This window comes from Dipteris shenzhenensis, chromosome 6 (genome assembly GCF_047967505.1).
Source record: "Dipteris shenzhenensis isolate YYH24624 ecotype China chromosome 6, Dip_SZ_1.0, whole genome shotgun sequence".
NCBI classification, from domain to species: domain Eukaryota; kingdom Viridiplantae; phylum Streptophyta; class Polypodiopsida; order Gleicheniales; family Dipteridaceae; genus Dipteris; species Dipteris shenzhenensis.
The window spans coordinates 26,280,998-26,302,448 of NC_141601.1; the positions used below are offsets into that span (position 1 = coordinate 26,280,998).

At 42.6% G+C, this 21,451-nt stretch overlaps 1 protein-coding gene across 1 annotated transcript; it reads left to right on the plus strand.

Annotated features, from left to right (window-relative positions):
• Positions 1–17,443: 17,443 nt before the first annotated feature.
• Positions 17,444–18,709, plus strand: LOC147900986 (gamma conglutin 1-like). The gene has a single exon (XM_087376357.1). It carries the CDS (start codon positions 17,476–17,478, stop codon positions 18,679–18,681), a length of 1,206 nt encoding a protein of 401 aa, XP_087232483.1. The 5' UTR covers positions 17,444–17,475; the 3' UTR covers positions 18,682–18,709.
• Positions 18,710–21,451: the final 2,742 nt, after the last annotated feature.

Below are 21,451 nucleotides of genomic sequence, written 5' to 3' on the forward strand. Positions count from 1 at the left end.
CAGAATGGAATGAAACTCTTATGCCATTTGGGTTCTATACCGCATTTGAGTTTCTCTGATTTTGAATTTTGTGAGCATTGTCTCTATGGGAAGCAAACTAAATCAGCCCATAAAAGAAGGGGAAAGAAAGAGTTTGAAAAGCTTGATTTGGTGCATTCAGACGTATGTGGTCCCATGCCTACACAGTCATTAGGCGAGGCTGAATACTATGTGACATTCATTGATGATGCAACTAGGAAAGTGTGGGCTTATGCCATAGCTCGGAAGAGTGATGTGTTCCACGTATTTCAAAAATGGCTGGCCTTGGTTGAGAATCAGTCAGGTAGAACGCTTAAATGCCTACGAACTCACATCAGCTCCCGAGCCTCAAATAAAAGAAGCTCCATACCCAAATGCAAAAGTGGAGAAGGCTTGATTTCAAGCATTTCAACAATGGGTACAAAAGGAATAAGCTCATTTTGAGGCTAAGAAGCAAGTGCAAGATCCAATCCATGACTTGGCCCCACCGAGTATTGATATTGTACTCGAGCCTCTGTTCCAACAACAAAATCCAAAACATAATGTACCGCCATGCCAACTTGAAGGAGCTGCACTCTCTAGCATTCTAAGTTGCCTTATGTCAATTCCCATTGGAATCCTATTATGGAATTGTCCCAATCCCTGGGAGGATTGAGCTCGCAAATCCACCTCCACCTATGGAAGACATAGAAGATATCCCTGTGCAGATGGGTGAGAGAGATGGCATACACAACATCATTATGCCTTTGATCCACAAGGCATATAATGAAGTCCAAGCCATAGTGGATGGTGGAGCATGTGTAAATGTCCTATCCAAGGAGCTCTATGATGAATGGGGTTTCCCACCAATTCAAAAGGCTAACTTCAACATACACCTTGTTGCCGATGATTTATAGGCAAAATTGTTGGGAATAGTGAATGGCTTGTCAACAAAAGTCGCAAGAGTCTGCTTTTCCCTTCAATTCACAATCTTGGATCTCCCCAAGAAATTTTATCAAATCTTGCTAGGACGTCCTTAGTTGCGTGAAGCATCACTCCTCCATGATTGGGGAAATGATAGACTAACAATCCAAAATTGTGACATCGCAATCAGTGTGAATGTGGGGGACAGGAGCAATAAAACCAATTATGCCTAGAGTGTTGGATGAAACCTCTTCAATGACGACCTCAAGCAAATCAGCTCCCCTACCATAGCATGCCATAGCGGGTGATACACAAAGCAATGTCAATAATTGGATACAAACATTGGCAACCATTGACAACTGCAAGTCATTAGACCCCATCTTCTTGCAAATAGATGCTAGGGCCATGTAAGTAGATCCTCCACTCACACATGGGAACCAATCAATCTAGAGGTGCCATTCTTTATGACTGACCTCGAGTGAAATAATGAACCTAAAGAAGGTACCCATACCAATAATGACTCAGATTTTCCTTGGGACCTTGAAACTGAGGCTGAGAATCATCGAATTGAAGATCAAGTCTTTGACAATGACTTAGCCATTTTGCATGCCCTAATGGGCGATCAAGCTTCCCAAATTGAACCTCCAAAGTTGAATAACAACAGAAGACCCCGCAAGAAAGCTGAATGAGGAAATCACTGAAAAGCCAAGGCCGAACACTTCAATGAATTCAAATGAGTCCAAACAAGGATCATCGAGTTGTATCTTTCAAAGCCAGCTCCCTCTGAGCCACCTCCTCTTGAATGGTCCCCTGATGGACTTGAAGGAGTATGCACAGCAAATGAACCCTTACTTGTGGTAACACCTTACCAGTGGAAAAGTTACCCCACAGTTCCCAACATAAGAAGTTTCGAAAGTATAAGCCACATGTGCAGATGAAGCTCGATCAAGAGACTTCAAAAAAAGAAAGTCACCAAGAGCCTAACAAATTGGTTAATGATACTATGCCACCCCGTACCCATAGCACATGTCAGGCTAGTTCAACACCATTAGAGGTTGACCTTCGAGAAGTGTTGGGTAATTCAAGAATTACACAAGTGGCAGTGTCCCCATAGCAATGCCAAGACCACTAGGAGAATCTGAAGTTCAAGAAATTGATAGCATTGGAGAGACTCCAATCTATGATGGACCATCAAAGACATAAACAATAAACCTTGCCCTTGAATGGGAGGAAGAAAATTTGGTTTTCATCAGGAAACAGCTTCGACAGGAAGATGAAACCAAGCTCAAAGCACTCCTAATGGAATATCGGGATTGCCTAGCATGGTCATACAAGGAGATGAAAGGAATTTCACCAAACATGGCAGTACACATGATACCTATAAGGGAAGGTGCCCATCCTAACGTATGTGGACCTTATCGAACAAATCCAAAGTATGGCACCATGGTTTATGAGACAAACTAGAAAAACTCTTAGATGTCGGATTCATCTATGAGATAGAGCACATTGATTGAGTTTCACCCATTGTCATCGTGCCTAAACGCAATAAGAAGCTCAGAATATGCATAAACTTAAAGAATGTGAATGCCACCACAATTAGGGATCACTATCCCCTATCCTTAACAGAAACAGTGTTGGAAAAGGTGGCAGGTTCCAAGATATATAGCTTCTTGAATGGCTTTAGTGGTTATAACCAAGTGAAAATTGCTCCTACAGACCAATCAAAAATAGTATTTGCTACAAAATGGGGTATTTTTTTCTATAGAGTTATGCCATCGGCCTTTGTAATGCCCCGGCCACATTCCAGCAAGTCATGTTCATCGCTTTCAAATCATTTCTGAATAAGCTTTTACAGGTGTTCTTAGATGATTTGTGCATCCACTCGAACAAAAAATACCACTTCAAAGGTCTTGAAGCAGTACCAATCAAATGCAAGGAGTATGGCATGTCCTTAAATCCAACAAAATGCCAGTTCATGGTCACCCACGGAGGTGTTTTGGGACATCATTTCTCAACATGGAATTGCAACTGACATGGAAAAAATCAAAATCATCATTCCTCCTACAAATTCCAAAGGTGTACAGGTCTTTATGGGACATGCTAGCTATTATAGAAGATTTATCTTGCAGTATGCCATGATCGCCAGACCACTTTACAAATTATTAGTGGAATTCTTATGGACAGAAGAGTGCGACCAAGCCTTTGAGCCTTTAAAGTGGCGCCTAATCACATCACCCATCCTTATATCTCCCAATTGGGATATTGATTTTCATGTTCATATTGGTGGATCCAAGTATGCAATTGGGAACATAAGAAAGACTACCCATTCTACTTTGCCAGTTCGACAACTCAATGATGCAGAGATCAACAATACCACCACAAAAAGAGAAGCCTTAGCAATTGTGTATAGTGTTAAGAAATTTTGGCACTATCTATTGGTAAATGATCTTTTCTTCTACACTGACCATCAAGCATTACTTTATCTTGTGAACCATCCATGTACAATAGGAAGAATAACCATATGGCTCCTCTTGCTTCAAGAATTCAACTTCAAAATAGTGGTCCGAAAAGGTTCCCAACTATACATTGCCGATCACATGTCTCATGTCAAGTCAAGAGAAGAAGCCACTGGAGTAAAAGATGACTTGCCAGATGCCACACTATTTCAAATAGATGTTGTTCGAGATTGGTGTGCAGATATCATTGGGTACTTAATGGCAAGAAGACCACCCTTCGAAATGAAAGTAGTGGATGCCAAAAAACTAATTTTAAAAGCTGCACCCTATCAACTCAGTGCTGGACAACTATACAAGATGGGCAAGGACCAGGTTTTAAGAAGATGTGTAATGCCTCATGAGATCATGCCAATCCTGAGTGAAGTCCATGAAGGCATTGCAGGAGGACACTTCCAAGGGGAAGCCACAACAAGGTGGGTGGTGGTGGTACACTTGCATATGCTAAATAGTGGTGCCCCAATAGTAATATTTTAGTAACAAGTAGAGGGGTGAATAATTTTTTTTAAAAGCATGTAACTGAATCATGGATGAGTGAAAGCCTTTACTAACTAACTCAGTGTAATGGATTGTTATGATTTTGGCGACACACACTACACTGATTGTAGATTCTGTCTCTCACACACACCCATAGACCAAACAAAAGTTCTGCATGAACCAAGCCCTATGTAGCACATGCAAAGCTTCCTTCATGGTCTTCTTCTTCCTTCTGCTGAATTTTGCTTCTTCTATTGCTAATCGTGAGCTAGAGTGAGCTGCAAACGAAACCCAGCGACATCCTTCTTGCACAGGCGAGTGGACTAGGTGAGATGGCATAGCTCCAGGACTGTTCATTTTTTGAAACAAGCTCCTTGCTTGTCCAGAAGTAGCCATCGATTGTGAAGCTTCTAAACGTGGGACTGTTCTTTCTGTAAAAACGAACTCCTTACTTCTTTGTAGCATCCATTGTGAAGGTTCGAAATGTAGGACTGTTGTTTCTTTTAAATGAGCTCGGAGCCCTCCATTGTGAAACTAATGGCAGTGAGGGCCTCTATAACGATGAGAGGAATAGAATCCATCAATACAAAAGCATGTTCAGCTTGTGCATGCATGAAAATGAGCTGCAAAGACAGAATGTTATTAGATAAAGACTTCATAGAAGAGCTTGGTTGGTGATGAAGCTTCTGTGTCTTGCCTTTTCGAATCCTCTTTAGCATAGCTGTTGGCTCGTCGAATGTCATGTAGCAACAAATTAGCTTTACTGTTTCTTAACTTACACTATGAATCGAGATAATTGTATAGAAATCCCAATGAGCTGCACTAACAAATCCCAGTATACAGATGTGGAACTATAGTATTGATAGTCCTTTGCTTGAACTACCTATCAGAGACCTCCTGTCAAAGTATTTTTTCAATATATCTATATCTGTAATAAATGTTTCTATGTTTGTTTGTTTTTGTTTGTCTGCTTCTGTAAGTGTGTTTCTCTGTCTGTCTGTTTCTGTAAGTGTATAACACAATCTATATCTGTTTTAACTGTGTCTTTAATATTATATCTCTTTTCTTTTTTTTAGTTCATATTAGATGTTTAACTATGTCTATATTTTAAATTTGCAGTGTCAGTATTCAACTCACTTTTTAGGGCAATGTCAAGGTTTAAAGCACCCCACATTGACACTCCATGCTAGAAGGTGTTTTGCAAGACCAAGGAGGAATTCCACGCAGAGTATGGCTTGAGCTTGGTGGGCCTGAACCCACGCCAACTCATAGAACTTGATGTTCCGGACAGGTTCTGGTTGACTGTTTTTTCCCACCTTCGGCAGGGGAAAGAAAAAATAAAGTGTCGGTTTGTCAGGCCCGAGGTGTACTCCTAGCTTCTTGAATTTCATCTGAAGGTTTATCAAGAACCTCCAATCAACCTCGAGTTGTCCCTCTCGTTTGCAAGAGGATCTGCTTATGAGGGTGGACAGGATGGTCGTACAAACACAGGGGTGATTGCCTGGGTAGATTTTGCTGAGAGCATAATCTCCCTGGTCCAACATCAAGACAAGCTCCAACAAAAGTTCGACAAGTGGCTGAGTAGGAACAACAAGGACAATAGCAAGAGGAAATCTGGAACTCCTCTGGCTTTCCAAGCTTTTATTGGCAGAAGTCTTTATTTCGATGGGAGCAGCCAAGGGTGGCCAACCACAGGCGTAGAAGATGCCAGGTCGGAGAATTTCAAATCTACAGTGGTACTGTTGTAAGACAGAGAAAAGATGCTAGTTGCACAGCGAGGGAGGAATACAAAAAGGCAACAGAGTCTCTTGAGAAGGCAAAATGCCAACTACATGAAACTCAAGGCGTTAGCTCAGCAGCCTAGAAGGTGAAGAATGATATGGCCAATGCCATGGAGGCATATGAGATTGCAGCGAAAATAGATAAATAGAATTTGCATGTCAGAATAGAAACTCTAAAATCCATGCTTGCCTACACGGAGGTCGATAGCTCCAGTAATGTTCAAGATGCCGTGGATTCTGAAGATGTATGTTGGTCTCGCCTGTGCAAACTTTGGTGCTTGCAAGACTTTGATTTTTCAAACACCTAGGAGATGGTTTTTCATGTGTTTGCAAGAAGAAGTGCACCGACGGGAAGTGGATCTGAGGGAATATGAGGTGCATGTAGAGTTTGATCAGAAGATGGTCCAACATTTGTGGAGTAGAGCCTCTACAACTCTACAGCCTGCTATGCCATGCTGGCAACAAGCCACTAGGATTGCAATCCCTTTGGTAGTTTATCGTTCTTGTGCTGGGTGCAACGTTGGCCATGATGATGAGGTACAGGGTGTTTGCATGCTGCCATGCAAACACCCGTACCGTCTGTTTTGCTTCACACAGTTATGCGCCATCAAGCAAGAGTGCGTGCATCTGGATTGTGGACAATGAATAATTGATGCTGCATGGTCATTGGTGGTAGGTGCACATCGACCACCACATGAGGACACAAAACTACATGCTCAATTGGCTTTGGAGGTAAGTTTTCACTAACCCTACCTTGGCCATTGTTTAGAGCTCTAGCATAGCACTTACAGTATTTATTACAATAGTAGCACATCTTTGACTTGCACCATTGGAGAACATAACAAGTACCAGCACACCATTGACTTGTAGTGTTATTGCATTGACAGGCACTATTGTAGCACTAATAATGTACTAGAACTCTTAAGAAGTTCTAGCTTAGCTTTGACCAGCACTAATTGTGCACTAACAAGCACTATTATAGTAGTGCCAAGCACTAGGACTATATCAAGTTTTGGGATAGCCCTAGAGAACACTATTACAACACTATTATAGCACTATTAGAGGACTAACATGTACTTGAACTCTTGATAAGTTCTAGTGTGGCTCTAGCATAGCCTTGGAGAACACTATTAGAACACTATTAGAGTAGTGTTAGAGGACTAACATGTACTTGAACCCTTGAGAAGTTCTAGTGTAGCTGTGACCAACACGAATAGTGCACTGACAAGCACTAATAGATCACTATTAGAGCACTATTACAGTAGTACCAAGCACTTGGACTATATCAAGTTATAGCATAGACATGGAGAATACTATTACAACACTATTAGAGCACTATTATAGGATTAACATGTAGTTGTATTCTTGAGAAGTTTCAGCGTAGCTTTGACCAACACTAAGTGCACTAGCAAGCACTATTATAGCACTATTAGAGCACTAATAGAGTAGTAGTAGGCACTTGGACTATATCAAGTTATAGCATAGCCTTGGAGGACACTATTACAACACTATTAGACAGGCACTAACAAGTACTATGTGACAGTAAGTGGAAGTAACATGAAATATGTAGCACAAACAAGCACTACCAAGCACCAACAACTTATATGTGGCATTAGCAAGTACTAATAACAAGCACTAATAACTACTATTAAGCAATAATAGGAACTATAGTGTTGCAATAAACAAGCAGTACTTGAAGCACTAATCAGCACTATCAAAGTACTATGTCATAGTAACTAGACTAACCACAACAAGCAATTAGTAGCACTAACAAGCAATGTCTCCTATGAAGTAGTAGTAGCAACAAGTAGGAATATGCCATAACTAGCATACTTAGCAAGTACTCTATCATAATGAGTACCACTAACAAGCAAATGTGGCACTAACAAGTAGTATGTCATATGAAGAGAACGAATAAGCAGTATGTAAGTTTAACAAGCAATATATGGCACCGCCAAGCACTATTAGCCGGGTGGATCAAGATGATAAGGATCTTGATACAAGACTCACCTAGGGAATATCAAGAAGATGAATAGGGTGTTTTATATAAGACTTTATCCCTATCCATTTGTGGCATACATCCTTCTTATTGGGTGACACGCGAGTTTGCATTGACCAAAAGGAAAACACCAAGTCCTTCACTTCTTGGGTGATGATGCTACTATGTGCTTGCCGTCAGCAAGTGGACAAGGAGAAATTTTCGTCCTCCTTTAAAAGGAGTCTAGATTTGGTTGCATAAAAATTCCTCCTATGAATGTTTAAAACTCTTGAAGTTACTGAAATGTTTAGATTGGGAGCCTCTTCTGTCCCATCATTCACTAACATCATCAAACTAGACCTTTTGAAAAATAGTTCATCTGATGACTTTGGTCGCTTCACCATTTCGAGGGTATTGCAAACACCACATAGGAGAGCTTCCTGAACACTAGATTCATCTCTTGTTTCTTGAAGTTGAGCTACTCTCAAGGCAGGATGTGCCTGTAATCTATCCAATGTGTCTCTCTTTGCTCCACTGTCCATTCCAGCTGTTTGTTGAGCAAAAAACATTGCCACGTCGTGACAAACTTTTTTCCTCTTTCTTTCATCAGTAGTGAGATTGGAATCTTGAAGCCTTGCTTTGTTGTGTTGTTTCCTTTTCCTTCTCACTTCATATTCCCTTATAACTATGCCGCAATGGGTGCACGTTGAGAATGCAGGGATGAAGCATCTGCACAAATCATTGTGGCTTCTTGAAATCATCTGTGTGCCATCCATGTTAAAGAAAGTATGTTTGAATAGTCCAACACAACTGAGTAAGAGGATCACTAAATAGATCGTATAACAATGTGTTTACAGAGAAATAAAACAACTGAAGAGCATGAGAGAGAGAGTGTGTGCTATGGTTGCTTAAGAGCATCAATCAAGAGACACCTGACATGAACTAAACCCACAATTATGTTTCTTGTCTTCAGATAGCTGGCTGAGTAGAGAGCATTACCAAAATTGCAGAATCAAAACAAACAATAGTGTGTTTTCCATGAACGTGAACAGACCAACTTTGTGGAAGGAATTTATTGGAACTGTTTGAATCGATATCAAAGATTTGATGGGTAGGTTGGACACAAGACCAGCAACAAACTCACCAAAATTGATAGAGAGAGAGAGAGAGAGAGAGAGAGCTCAAAGCACCTTCCTCTTGCACAGGTGAAAGACAAACAAACATAGTGATGTAAGGAGGGAGAACGAGAGAGACAGAGAGAGAGTGACAAAAACAGAGATAGAGAGGAGGTCGTGGGGGGTAGAGACACGACATGTAGGTCGTTACAGGTCGTTATAAGAAGACGTGCAGTTAAATTTAGTTATGGGCTGGATTTTTAAATTTTCATACATTGTACATTGCAAATCACTATTAAAAGCACCAACATAGCAATGTCCCAGACACCACTTTTTGTACCACCTTATCATGCATCCACCCAGAAAGAAAAGTTATCCTCGCAGGCTACTGGTGGCCAACACTTTGGGCAGATGCCTATGAATATGTCAAAGGCTATGATGTATGCCAACGGACTACTAAACCACAACACAAAGATTTCAATCCCCTAACAATAGTTGTTGCACAAAAACCATTTGAAAAATGGGGATTTACTATGTGGGTCCCATCCATCCAACGACGGCAAAGGGAACACAGGCTCGCTACAACATTGTGGCCACTGATTATTTTACCAAATGGGCTGAAGCTAAAGCAGTTAGAAAGGCAGATTCCAGAAGCACAGTAAGATTCTTATATGAGAACGTGATCACCCGATTCAGACGCCCCATTGAAATTGTGTCGGATAGAGGCACGCATTTTCTCAATGAGGTAATCCAAGAACTCTTGTCTGGCTTTATGGTAATCCATAGAAAAAGCACACCCTGCTACCCCCAAGGGAATGGATAGGCCGAATTCACCAACAAAATATTATGCATTGTCCTCATCAAGGTAGTAGAACCACAATGTTCGGATTGGGTAGAGAAACTAAATGCAGCCTTATGGGCATACTGAACCACACTCAAGGTCAGTATAGGGAATACACCTTTTCAATTGGTGTATGGCCTTGAAGTTGTGATCCCACTAGAATTTGTAATACCAAGCCTACGCATAGTAGTACAAGAATGCATGGGAGATCATGCATCCTTGAAAGAAAAACTCTTTCAATTGGAGAAGCATACAGAGACAAGATTAGTCACCTACCATGCCATGACAACAAAAAAATGCAGAAGAAAGGCATGGTTTGATAGGAATCCTAGAGCCAAAGACATCAAGGAAGGTGACTTGGTCCTGTTATACAATGCCAAAGTACACAAGGGAAAACTCAAGTATTTAGGTCAAGGACCCTACCGAGTAAGAAAAATGAATCCCATTGGAGATGTGCTGCTAGAAACATTGGATGGAGTCCAATTTAACACAACCATAAATGGGAGCCGACTAAAGCGCTACTACTTCAACACGCAAGCCATCCCCGACAAAAATGAAGATTTGGGAAACCCAAGTTTTCCTTAGTTAGGATTAGATTGTATCACGAGCACTCACTTGCATATGTATGTCTTTGCACATATAGGTAGCATAAACCGATTTCAACCCAGGGCTTAGAAGTCATGCCTGCCCAATGAAATCCCAGCAACAACAAAAAAGCATATAGTTAGTCCCTACCTAGTTATTAGTAGGTCACGTGCACTCACACGCTTTCGCTTAGACACATAGTTGATTGCATAAATAATTGTGCCACACACTTTCATTCCACACTCTCAAAGCATGTGTAAAAATAACATCTCTCACAAACACACACAAATGACATATCTGCATGCCAACTAATCTAATGATCAATGGTACACCATATCCACATGGGTGCAGGTTCAGAAACAATGCCGCCACTAAAGAGGATGCGAAGAAAGAGCCCACTGCCTCAGCCACGAGACCCCCTCCAAAGTTTGCAGCCATCTACCTCCTCTCAACCACGGCAACGACATGCATTTGTGGTATTTTGTGCATGACATGGAAACCCAAGAAGAACAAATGCCACCCCAGTCACCACTGGCCTACACAACCATTGATGGGGCCCAGTCATTGGAACTTGTGTGGCCACCTACATCGACTTATGCTCTTTCCAATGCAACAACATCTTTCTTAGAGAAAAGGGGTCTGGGCAATTTATGTGAGAGCCTAAAATCCTTGGAGGACAGTCCTACAATGACCACATACATCAGGGACTTTCTCAATTCTTACCACTCCATCGATGCTTAAGTTGGCAAGTATGGTACCATCACTGAACATCAAAGCCACTCAACATTATCATCGATAGTACAGTCATTAAAAGGGCCTTGTCACTCCCAACACAAGGTGCAAAATACCCTACAAGGCCTGCCGATGCTAAATTTCTCGAAGTACAGCCTCTCCTCACCAAGGGCACAAAGTTCCATAGGGACAGGATATTACTTCGCACCATCTTTAACCCTCACCTCAAGGAAGCAGCACAATTCCTATCCACAATCTTGGGGGTTAAGTGCGGCAAGAATTGATCCCTTCCACTTTGCACATTTGTTTTGCTGAGTAGAAGCTAAAGCAAGATTGGATCCAGCACTTAGTCATCTTTTGCACAAAAAAACTAGATGGTTCATCAGGCCAAAAATGTAAAATTCCACACTTATTGGCTATAATCATCAATAAAGAACTATAGGAACGAGAAATGACTCTGCCCCAGTCACCAAAACCTATTGAGGAGTTGGACATTCCATTCTCACCAACATGGGAGCCATCACCAACTTCTCCTACTATCACATTGGCAAATCGGATACCATCGAAGAAATGCCTATTCTGGAGGTCAGAATTGAGGAATTGCCCCACGAGATGCTATAGCTCGGTGCACAACTGTAACCAATATATCTCCAATAATTGCATCAGCCAAAGCCTACGGCTACATCAGCATCAGCACCGCCCATCAGTGCCATGCCAATCCATGAGGCACAAGGGGAGCTAGTGCCAGATCAACAATATGATTACTATACCCAAGTGACTAAAATACCATTGTAAAAACCCTCAACAAGTACTACAAAATCATCAGGATGGCTACATGGCCACCAATTGTATCAGCAGTATCACCAGTCCTCATCATCATCTATCATTATCCATCATCAAGCTAGCCAAATGCTCCAAATGTCAGAACTATTCACACTAGCTTGGCCAAGGAGGAACATGCACGAGAATTGGAAAGACAGACTGCAGCAGCAATCGAAGAGAATTACCAAAGAGGTCAGGGCACTTCGGGTGCAAATAGATGAGAAAGAGGTTGAAGAAGTATGTAGGAAAGCCAAATATAGCTGATAGCAACAGTACAAGCTATGACAATCCTACAGACCACTTATGACTACTTGACCTTCGCACATGCTCATCAGCAGACGGAGGCATTGGCACAAGCTCGACTCACTCTAATCCACAAAGAAGAAGAGCTCTAGGATTGCCAAGAAAAGCTTGAAGACATGCAATAGTCTTTGGCAATACGCACATTCAGCATTGAAGGGCTTACAAGGGACTATCGAATCTTAAAGGAACAACTTGCTACCGCTAAAGAAGCCAGCACTTCTCAAGCACAAGTCTTGGACCAATGGTCCAATACCATTGAAGTCATTCCTCAACAAGCGTAGGTCACCTTGCAAATGAAAAAGCTTAAGGAGGCATATACATCCATCTACCATAAATATAAAGAAAAAATGGATGAGATGCAATCCCAAAAGATAGTCATCTCCAAGCTTGAACTCCAATTGCTAGTGCACAACAATGAGGCAATGGAAGACAACACCAATGAAGTCCCAATACAATGCACAATGGTGGTGTACCAAAAGATTGTGGCCGCTCTACAAGCAGAAGATCACCTCAACACACCAGTGCTTATCCAATGGAGGCAATTCCAAATCAAGATCATATCCGCTCATCCAACAATCAAATGCGAACGTTCCATAGGGACCAAAACTCTGCGGTGTACCAAGAGCTTGTGGTCGCTCTGCAAGGGGAAGATCACCTCAACACACAAGTGCTTATCCAATGGAAGCAACTCCAAATCAAGATCATATTCGCTCATCCAACAATCAAATGGGAACGTTCCATAGGGACCAAAACTCTGTGCATAATTTGCCAAGACTTGTCCGAAGATGAGAAAAATATATTTTACCTGTTTACGCATGCCAGGTTTATAGCACTCAGGACAGATGCTTTCATCGTATATGTATGATTTATTGTGCCACCATCAGTAGAAAATGACCCAGTATTTGATTTTGAATATCAGGATCTAGATAATCCAATTTGCATTCCCATGCCAAATTCCGATGATGGGTATGATTTTGATGTGATAACACTTCCCAGTAACCCCATCAAGTAATTTTGAAGCAAATATCTTAATATGAAAACTCGAGGTGGATGGACCCTGGACAACTTCCCTACCAACCTTCGTCAGTGTCAAATTAGTGAAGATTGGGTAAGCAAGTTGGATCTCAAACCTGATTGGTGCCATCCCAAGCTCTTTGATGTAATCCTCTTGAAAGAGTACCTTCATGTACCTCCATGTCTCAGAACCCATCCCAAGTTCTATGCAGTTCCACGATGTCACAGATGGGAAGCCAACCTACACAGTTTGGGTGAAGATCGCACCATTAATTGGCCAATGATCAAGCCATACTCTGGTATAGAATGGAATATCTAAGGCACACTGATCCGAGCTGAGCAAATAATGCGCGGCAAGATTGACTGCTTCCTTCGCCAAAGTGCTATCTTCTGCAAAACATTAGTATACATTCTGGAGGTCCCTAGCCACATCAACCGCCATTTGCCTCCACTCAGTTTCAATCCCAATGAATGGATCGATGCTCAGATTACAAGCCGACTCTATCAAAGAGTCATCTTCTTATAAGCACACCACATATCTCTGTTCGAACAAATGGTGGATACATGCTACCTGGAAACATAGCAAACATTATATGGTGCCAAGGCTTTACAGCAGGATCGAATGGCACGATACAAGTTCCACAGCCACTGGATTACATGCATGGCATCCCAGCTCCGTGATCACAATAAGACATAACCCGAGGATAGGTAATAAAATGGATCTGGGAGTATGTTGTCTCTGTGCCAACATGGACTTAGGTAGAACAGAATGTGTGTGTAGAGTAGCGGCAAAGCTCTGCTTGTACTTGCATAAGGCTAGGAATAGTCTCTCTTCTTAGAAATCCTCAACATGCAAGTTCTACTTGCAACTCCTACATGCATGTTCTACATGCAAGTCCTACATGGAAGTCCTACATGTGATTTCTACACGCAACTCATGCAACATGTGAGTTCTACATGCAACTCCTACATGCAAGTCCTATATGCAAGTTCTACACATAGAGAGAGAATGTCTTACAATTCCTACTTGCAGAGAGAGAAGATCTTCAACTTGTATAAATACCCCATAATGGAATGAAGCCCAGACTCTTTGGGGCATTGTGTTGAGTTCTACTTTGGTATTCCAAGCAATTGTCTCCAAGTGTCCATGCTTCCTTGCACTCCATGTCAAAAGCATGTCCCAACCTTGCAACTCCTCCTCCCCTCTTCTCCAACCTTGCAACCCATCGTTTCCCTCCTCCTCCTCCTCCTCCTCCTCCTCCTCCTCCTCCTCCTCTCCCTCCTCCTCCTCCTCCCTTCTCCTCCTCCTCCTCCTCCCTCCTCCTCCTCCCCCCTCCTCCCCCCTCCTCCTCCTTCTCCTCCCTCCTCCTCCTCCCTCCTCCTCCCTTGTCCTCTCTCTTCTCCTCCTCCCTCCTCGTCCTCCCTCGTCCTCCCTTCTTCTCTCTCTCCTTCCCCCCCATGCTCTTACACCTTCTTCCTCTTCCACTCTTATGCTTCCCCAAAACCCTTAGTCCCTCAACCGTTGACCTCCATGATCTACAAGGGAGACACAAGGGAGACGAGTTCTCCACTATGTACTCTACCCAGAACCTTGGATCCTCCTTCTAGCCCTTGAGCCTCTTCTAAACTCTGGAACCTCTCTCTGAACCTTGGAATCTCCTTCTAAACCCTAAACCTCCCTCTAACCCTTAAACTCCTCCTAAAACCTTCAATCCCCAATGAAGGCGAAAGCCTTCATTATCCCAACCATGATGATGCACGTTCCTTTCACACATGCATGCACTATGTTTGCTTACCACACTTAAGCCTATGTCTCTCACCCGATTACGGCCCGAGGTCCTAAGCGACATACTACAAACGACAACACCGATATATCTATAGGTGACAAAAAGCCTCGGAACCCTGCATACTGAGATTACCCTGCTCTTCCTGTGGAAGCCATGGGAAAGAGCGAACAGGGGTCCATTACAAGAGGGGATAGAAGTTCCAAGAAGAGTGCAAGGGAGATAGAAATGGTCGAGAGGGATTGAAGATGAAACAGTGAAGGAAATGGAATAGTGGAGGCTTGAGTTTGCAGTCCGATTGCAAGGGAGAAAGACATGGTCAAGAGGGATAGAAGATGAAACAGTGAAGGAAATGGAATAGTGGAGGCTTAAGTTTGCAATTCGATTGCAAGGGAGAACGAAACGGTTGAGAGGGATAGATGACAAAATGGTTAAGGGAATAGAATTAAATGATAGGCCGACTACATTATCAAGGTGAGCGCCACCACGATGGTTGGCCCGAGTTTTGATTATTTCAAGGCGGCAGTACTAACTTGCATGGCAATGAGTGATTAGAGGTGGTGGCATATAAGATTCCCAACCACGTCTATGGTGGCGGCTAAGACCCACCGGGCTGGCAGTTAATTACCAGCTACCGCAGTGGCCTGCAATTACTCAGCTTTTACAACAAAAAGCATAAAGTAGTCAAATTTTTACCAAGCGATCTGCTGATCATGGCTCATTACCCGTTTAGAAAGAAAGGATTGGCTAAGAATTTTCTAGCAAAGTGAATCAGACCATATCGAGTTTTAAAAGCTGTAGGAAAAACAACTTATGCTTTACAATGATGTAATTCAGGCTGCAAGGAAACTAGAACCACTGCACACATCTCAAGGATAAAGCCTTTCCACACCCTCAAGGTCCCCATATTTTCACAGGGGAAAGACATGATGATCGGGTACACGTGGCACGATGATGTGCAATCCAACTTGTCATACACATGGTGTCGGACACGCTGGTAGCCCACTCTTGCATGGCAAACACGTGGCTTTCCTCCCTTTCTACCTCCTTCCTCCACGTGCCCTCAATTCAATCTTGATGTAGCTTGAATGCGGCTTTTGGACCATTAGCTCCTCCATTGTAATGTTATAAGACACTCCTCTAGGCAAGCCATTCTTGGTCATTCTCTTGTGTTCTCTGACGATCTCTCCTTTGTCATGAAGGTCCCTTTTCTGCTGTCTCTTTTCCCATTGTCTTTGTTTATTAGTTCTAGTTGTTACAATACTAACTTAGAAAAACATAAAACAAACAAGCCCCTAGTTCCTTCAAACCTGAAAACCTATCAGAAATAAAACATGACTGAATGGAACTGGAGTATGGATGGTACCCATACTAAGGAAAATGAGAAAGAAGTAAGAACGATGTCCATAGCTATAAAAGTATAAGGATAAGTGTGACCCCTACCCCTATCCCTAAGTTGACATGTGTATAGGGTGACGTGTAATTAGGATTGACATTTCCATGCTTTTTGCCCCAAAGAAAAGAACCTTATCCTAGAAAACTTGAAAAACGATACAAATAAGTGAACCATGGGATGCCTAACTAATGAAAGTGGGCAATAAGACATGTTCATGCTAGGGCATGTGAACTCTAGTGTTATAGTTGCTAGAAGTTGAGATAATGAAACATTTTTTAGTTGAAAAAGATGTAGATGACTTTTTTAATAGATTAAAAATGCATAGTCTTCTTTCTTCTTACCCCTCTCTATAATAAGATTGACATACGTATGCTAGTACATTTTATTCTTTGCAGAATAAACACTTTTTAGTAGAAAAAGATAGAGGTGACCTTGAACATGATCGGTTTTAACTTTCAGCTCCTTAAAAATTCACACTTTTCTAAGTAGAGTAGGTTGAAGTCAAGCTTTTAGTGAAAGACCCAAAAAAGCCATTTTCTTGGCCTTGATGCACACTTAGAGGGTGATGGTGAGGGGAACCTCAAAAAGAGAGCCTTCGATCAAATGGCAGCCAAGCAAGTCCTTGGAATTTTTATCGTGCGCATTTTGTGAGCCGGTTAGTCCTTGGAGTTTTTTATCATGCATTTTTTGTGAGCATTGATGGCCTGCGAAAGGGTTGGGGGGCTGAATTTTGAGGATGGAGCTCAACTCTCCCTAGAGTGATGTAACCAACAAGCCATCTTCTAGATCTTGGCCATGACGAAGACCAAAATGCCATCTTCCAATGTGATGTGACCAAAAAGCCGTCTTCTAGATCTTGGTTTCGATAGGAGGTTTTCCGAGAGTTCACCACAAACCAGGTTTAGTATGGAAGAATTTTAATTTTGACCTAAAGAAAAAAAGAGTTGGACATTTTTCACAAATATAGTTAGGGATTGTGTGAAAGCCTCAAATTTTAAGAAATTCTATCTCGAGTTGTATCTCCAATTCTGAGCTTGGAGGTTTTTGAAAAATTGCAAAACATATTTTACGTACACTGCAATGACTGTATTTTGGGTCAAACCGCCTACTGACTTAAGTAGACAACAACCAAATGAGCACGTCTCATGAGTGCAGCCGACACTCAACTTATTAAACCACTCCAATCGGTAGAATTTATCAGACAATATTAGCCATGGCCATCTTCTTTGCCGCGCTCTATAGCCCCTTGCTCCTCCTCCTCCTCCCGGTTTCCATTTCCGATGCATCTTCCACTACCGGTTTGCTCGCACAGATCTCACTCGCCTCATCTGCATCATCACAATATGTCATCAGCTTTAGCGTCGGAACTCCCCTGCAGACAAAGCCTCTTCTCCTCGATCTTGCACAGAACTACGTCTGGATCGAGTGTGACAAAAACGGTGAAGGATTCAAGCCCGAACAGTCCTCCACGTTCAAGCGGATTAGCGATCACGGAAAACCCAGCACCGTGCGCATCTGGAATAGCGTCAACGGCCGTAGCCGCAAGGCCCGGGGTAGATTGGTGGAAGACGACTTCACGCTCAACGCCACCGACGGGAAGAACCCTTCAGCAAACAATGTGGTGGTGCAAAGAGCGATGTGGTTTTGTGCGCCGAGGGGAGTCTTCCCTTCATCGCCAGCCATTGCAGTTGGCGTTGCTGGTTTAGGAAAGGGCCGCCTCTCCTTGCCTTCAATACTATCTTCTTCGCAAAGTCTGGCGCGCAAATTCGCTTATTGCTTGACGGGATCCACCGGAACTCCCGCACCTCTCTTCTTTGGGTCAGTCAATTATACCTTCCAAGGCTATCTGGATGTGACTTCTCTTCTTCAGTACGCTCCCTTGTTGAACAACAATCCCAGAAAGAAAGGATACTGGTTAGGCCTCAATTCGATAACTGTAGGAGGAACAACCCTCTCCATCGATCCTGCCGTCTTCGGAGGAGGCCTTCAGATAAGCTCCACAGTTCCATATACTCGCCTGGTCCGCCCCGCCTATCTCGCCCTGCGAGATGCTTTCCGCCAGGACGAGAATGGGATCCCGCGGGTTCCTGCCGTGGCTCCATTTGACACTTGCTACAATGCGTCTAATTTGGGCTCTACTCGAGTCGGTCCTCCAGTCCAACAGGTGAATTTCAACTTGGCAGGCAACACAACCTGGGCATTTGTTGGGCGAAACTCGGTGGTTTTTGTGAGTGAAACGGTGATGTGTTTGGCCTTTGTGGATGCCGGCCCAGCTCCCAATCCGTCTGTGCTGGGCACCTACCAGCAGCAGGACATGTTGGTGGAATTTGATGTGGAGAAACATAGAATTGGCTTCACCGGTTCCTTGTTGTTCATCCGAGCGACCTGTGCTTCGTTTAACTTCACTGAAAGCGGTTGACCTCAACAGTGACGGGGACCTTTGCCACGGTTGAAATCTTGGAGTCTGTAACCACCCCTAATAGGATGCATATCCTGACAACTCATTGTCCACGTAGACCACGTCGCCAATTCTCCCGTTGATCAAAATCGATATTGTAATAAATAAAGTCTTCAGTTTCTTTCACATATGTGCAATTGGGTCTTACATAACGGATCATGAACCTATGGAAAAATGTATTTATTTTTATAAAAAAAATTGCCGATTTTATTAAAAGGGCCCTAACAAAATTCTACCTTGTACAAAATTTGGCCACAATTGGCTAGAGGCCATGGCCTACGTCGCACGGAGCAGAAGAGACCAAACCCTACTCCCACCAGAGGAATGCATCAGATAGCATCATGATTTTGAATTTTGCGCGGACCCACGCTCTCGTTGAAAATTTTCACAGCAACATGATTGTCGCACTGGCGTAATAATGAGACACAATCTTATCATTGTCAACAACATAGAGCTCGACACATGGCACTACATGCATTTACTCATAAGCACAGAGACAGTTGCTATGCCCTCCTTCACACAACATACTCTTTGGCTAGACTACATCACACAGCTTTTGCCTTACCCCCTGTCATTGCACAACTTTGCCATTTATCACTACGCAACACAATCTTTTGTTGCGCAGACCATCGTGTTGTTTCGAGCAACGGTGTTGGCATGGAGCAACCACCACATTGGCCTAATTACATCACACAACTGTTGCCTTGCCATTGCGTAGCTTTGTCATCTATCGTTGCACAACACAATCTTTTATTGCGCTGACCACCGTGCTAGTTTGAGCAATGACGTTGGCATGGAGAGACCACCACATTGGCATCAATACCACCGTGGCATGTCAATCCCTAAATGGGATCCTTCAAGGTCCATATCCGCAACCACTGAAAAATATAGTCTTATTTTGGAGTTATTTTAGTCCTATTAGTCCTTGTGCAATAATTCCTCAACCACCACATGTTGAGATATCGAGCTCCACTCGTGATATGCAAGGGTGACCGTTGTGCATTTATGTCACCGACTTATTAGCTGCAGATGCGGTTGGTACACCACCCCTGAATAATAGCTGGATGATAGCTATCTTTATGTACTCTAGTTAGTGGCTCAGTTAGTATGCCACCTAGGTTAGCTGAGTTTGGTTTGAGACCCACATATAGGGTTCACCTATTCCTTTTGTACTATGAGAGTTCTTTTGGTTTTCACAACTAAGAAGAGGAAAACTCTTTTCAGCCTCCACCTTTGTGTGTATTCCCCCATTGTGTATGTGAGAAAGCTGCAAGTGAGACTCCTTACTTCTCTCCCACTCTCTTCACAACCACATTGGTTCTTGGAGCTATTTTAGTTCCAAGCTAAGGAAAATACAGACATTTGTAATTTATGATAGTTTCCTTGCAACCACCACGCTGGCTATTGGAGTTATTATAGTTCTAAACCAAGGAAAATATACTCCTATTTTGAAGCTCTTTTAGTCCTACTAGTCCTTGTGCAACAATTTTTGCTAGTTCTTGGAGCTATTTTAGTTCCAAGCTAAGGAAAATGACGGTCCTATTTTAGAGCTATTTTAGTCCTTCTACAATAATTTCTTGTGTAGCAATCGCACTGGTTGCAGTAAATCCTAAATGAGGGCATTTGTGAACTATTTTCACTACAGTAACAATAGTTTTTTCAATAGTTTCTTGTGCAACGATCCCTATGGTTGCAGTAAAATGTAAATGAGGGCAAAAATATGTCATTTGTGCTTCTTTAGAGCCACTTCACTACGAAAGTAACAACAACAATAGTTTTTGTGATAATGGTACTACGTTGAAATTGAAACAAAAGAAATTACATCCCATAGTTCTTGCAATTATAGAATTACATCAAAATTGAAACAAAAGAAAATACATCCGAAGAAAACATTTAGCAAAAGCGATTACATCCAAAGATGCTAGCACTTTGTCTTTGTGACACTTCTTTAAACACTTTTAGCACTTGTCAACACCATCGTTGTGGCAGGACCTGGTGTCACTTTTTGCCCTTGTTAGCACTTTCTTACACTTTGGCTTGGTGCCTCGTATGCAGGGGACAATACGAGCACCTCATAGATAGCACTTTCTTACACTTTTGACCCAAAAATAGAAAAGGCCTCATGTGCTTAGGTAGGAGTTGGTTCTCTGCTACTATAGGCTAGGTCTCCACTTTTCATGGCAGTCTCCAAACACAGCACCAATACTAGCTTGTTTGTTGCCATCAAGATTACTAACAAAAAGAAGAGCACGATGTTGAAAAACCTTGGCTACTTGAACATGTCTATGGCTGGTGGAGTGTTGTAGGACAAAGAGCCAAGTCAAACAATGGATTCCATGACTTAGGCAGCATTATAAAGGGGCATTGAGGTTGCAACAGAAGATTCATCACAGGGTGGAAGGGGGTAGGAGAGGGATTTTCTTGGGCGCAGTGAATTGTTTCTCTACCCTTAAGGCCTTTATATAGCTAGACTTGTCACCCTCCCACTCCTAAACCCTTCGTTTCTTATGCTAGTTTGTGCAAATCTAGGTGCCTATTGTTGCTAAGAGCACACAATCCACCCAGTCATATACATCATTTTCTAGCCATGATGTGCGATTAGATGATTGCCATGGTATAATTTCTCAGTCATGGGAACCACGATCATAATAATTCAATGGGATGAGGGGGGAGGAGTGGTGGCACATGCACCTAGCTCGCTGGTAGCCCTAAGCGGTCATATAGATCATCG

Bases quoted from the DNA above. Each gene is read 5' to 3' on its own strand.
- LOC147900986 (XM_087376357.1), top strand. From the start codon at position 17,476: ATGGCCATCTTCTTTGCCGCGCTCTATAGCCCCTTGCTCCTCCTCCTC.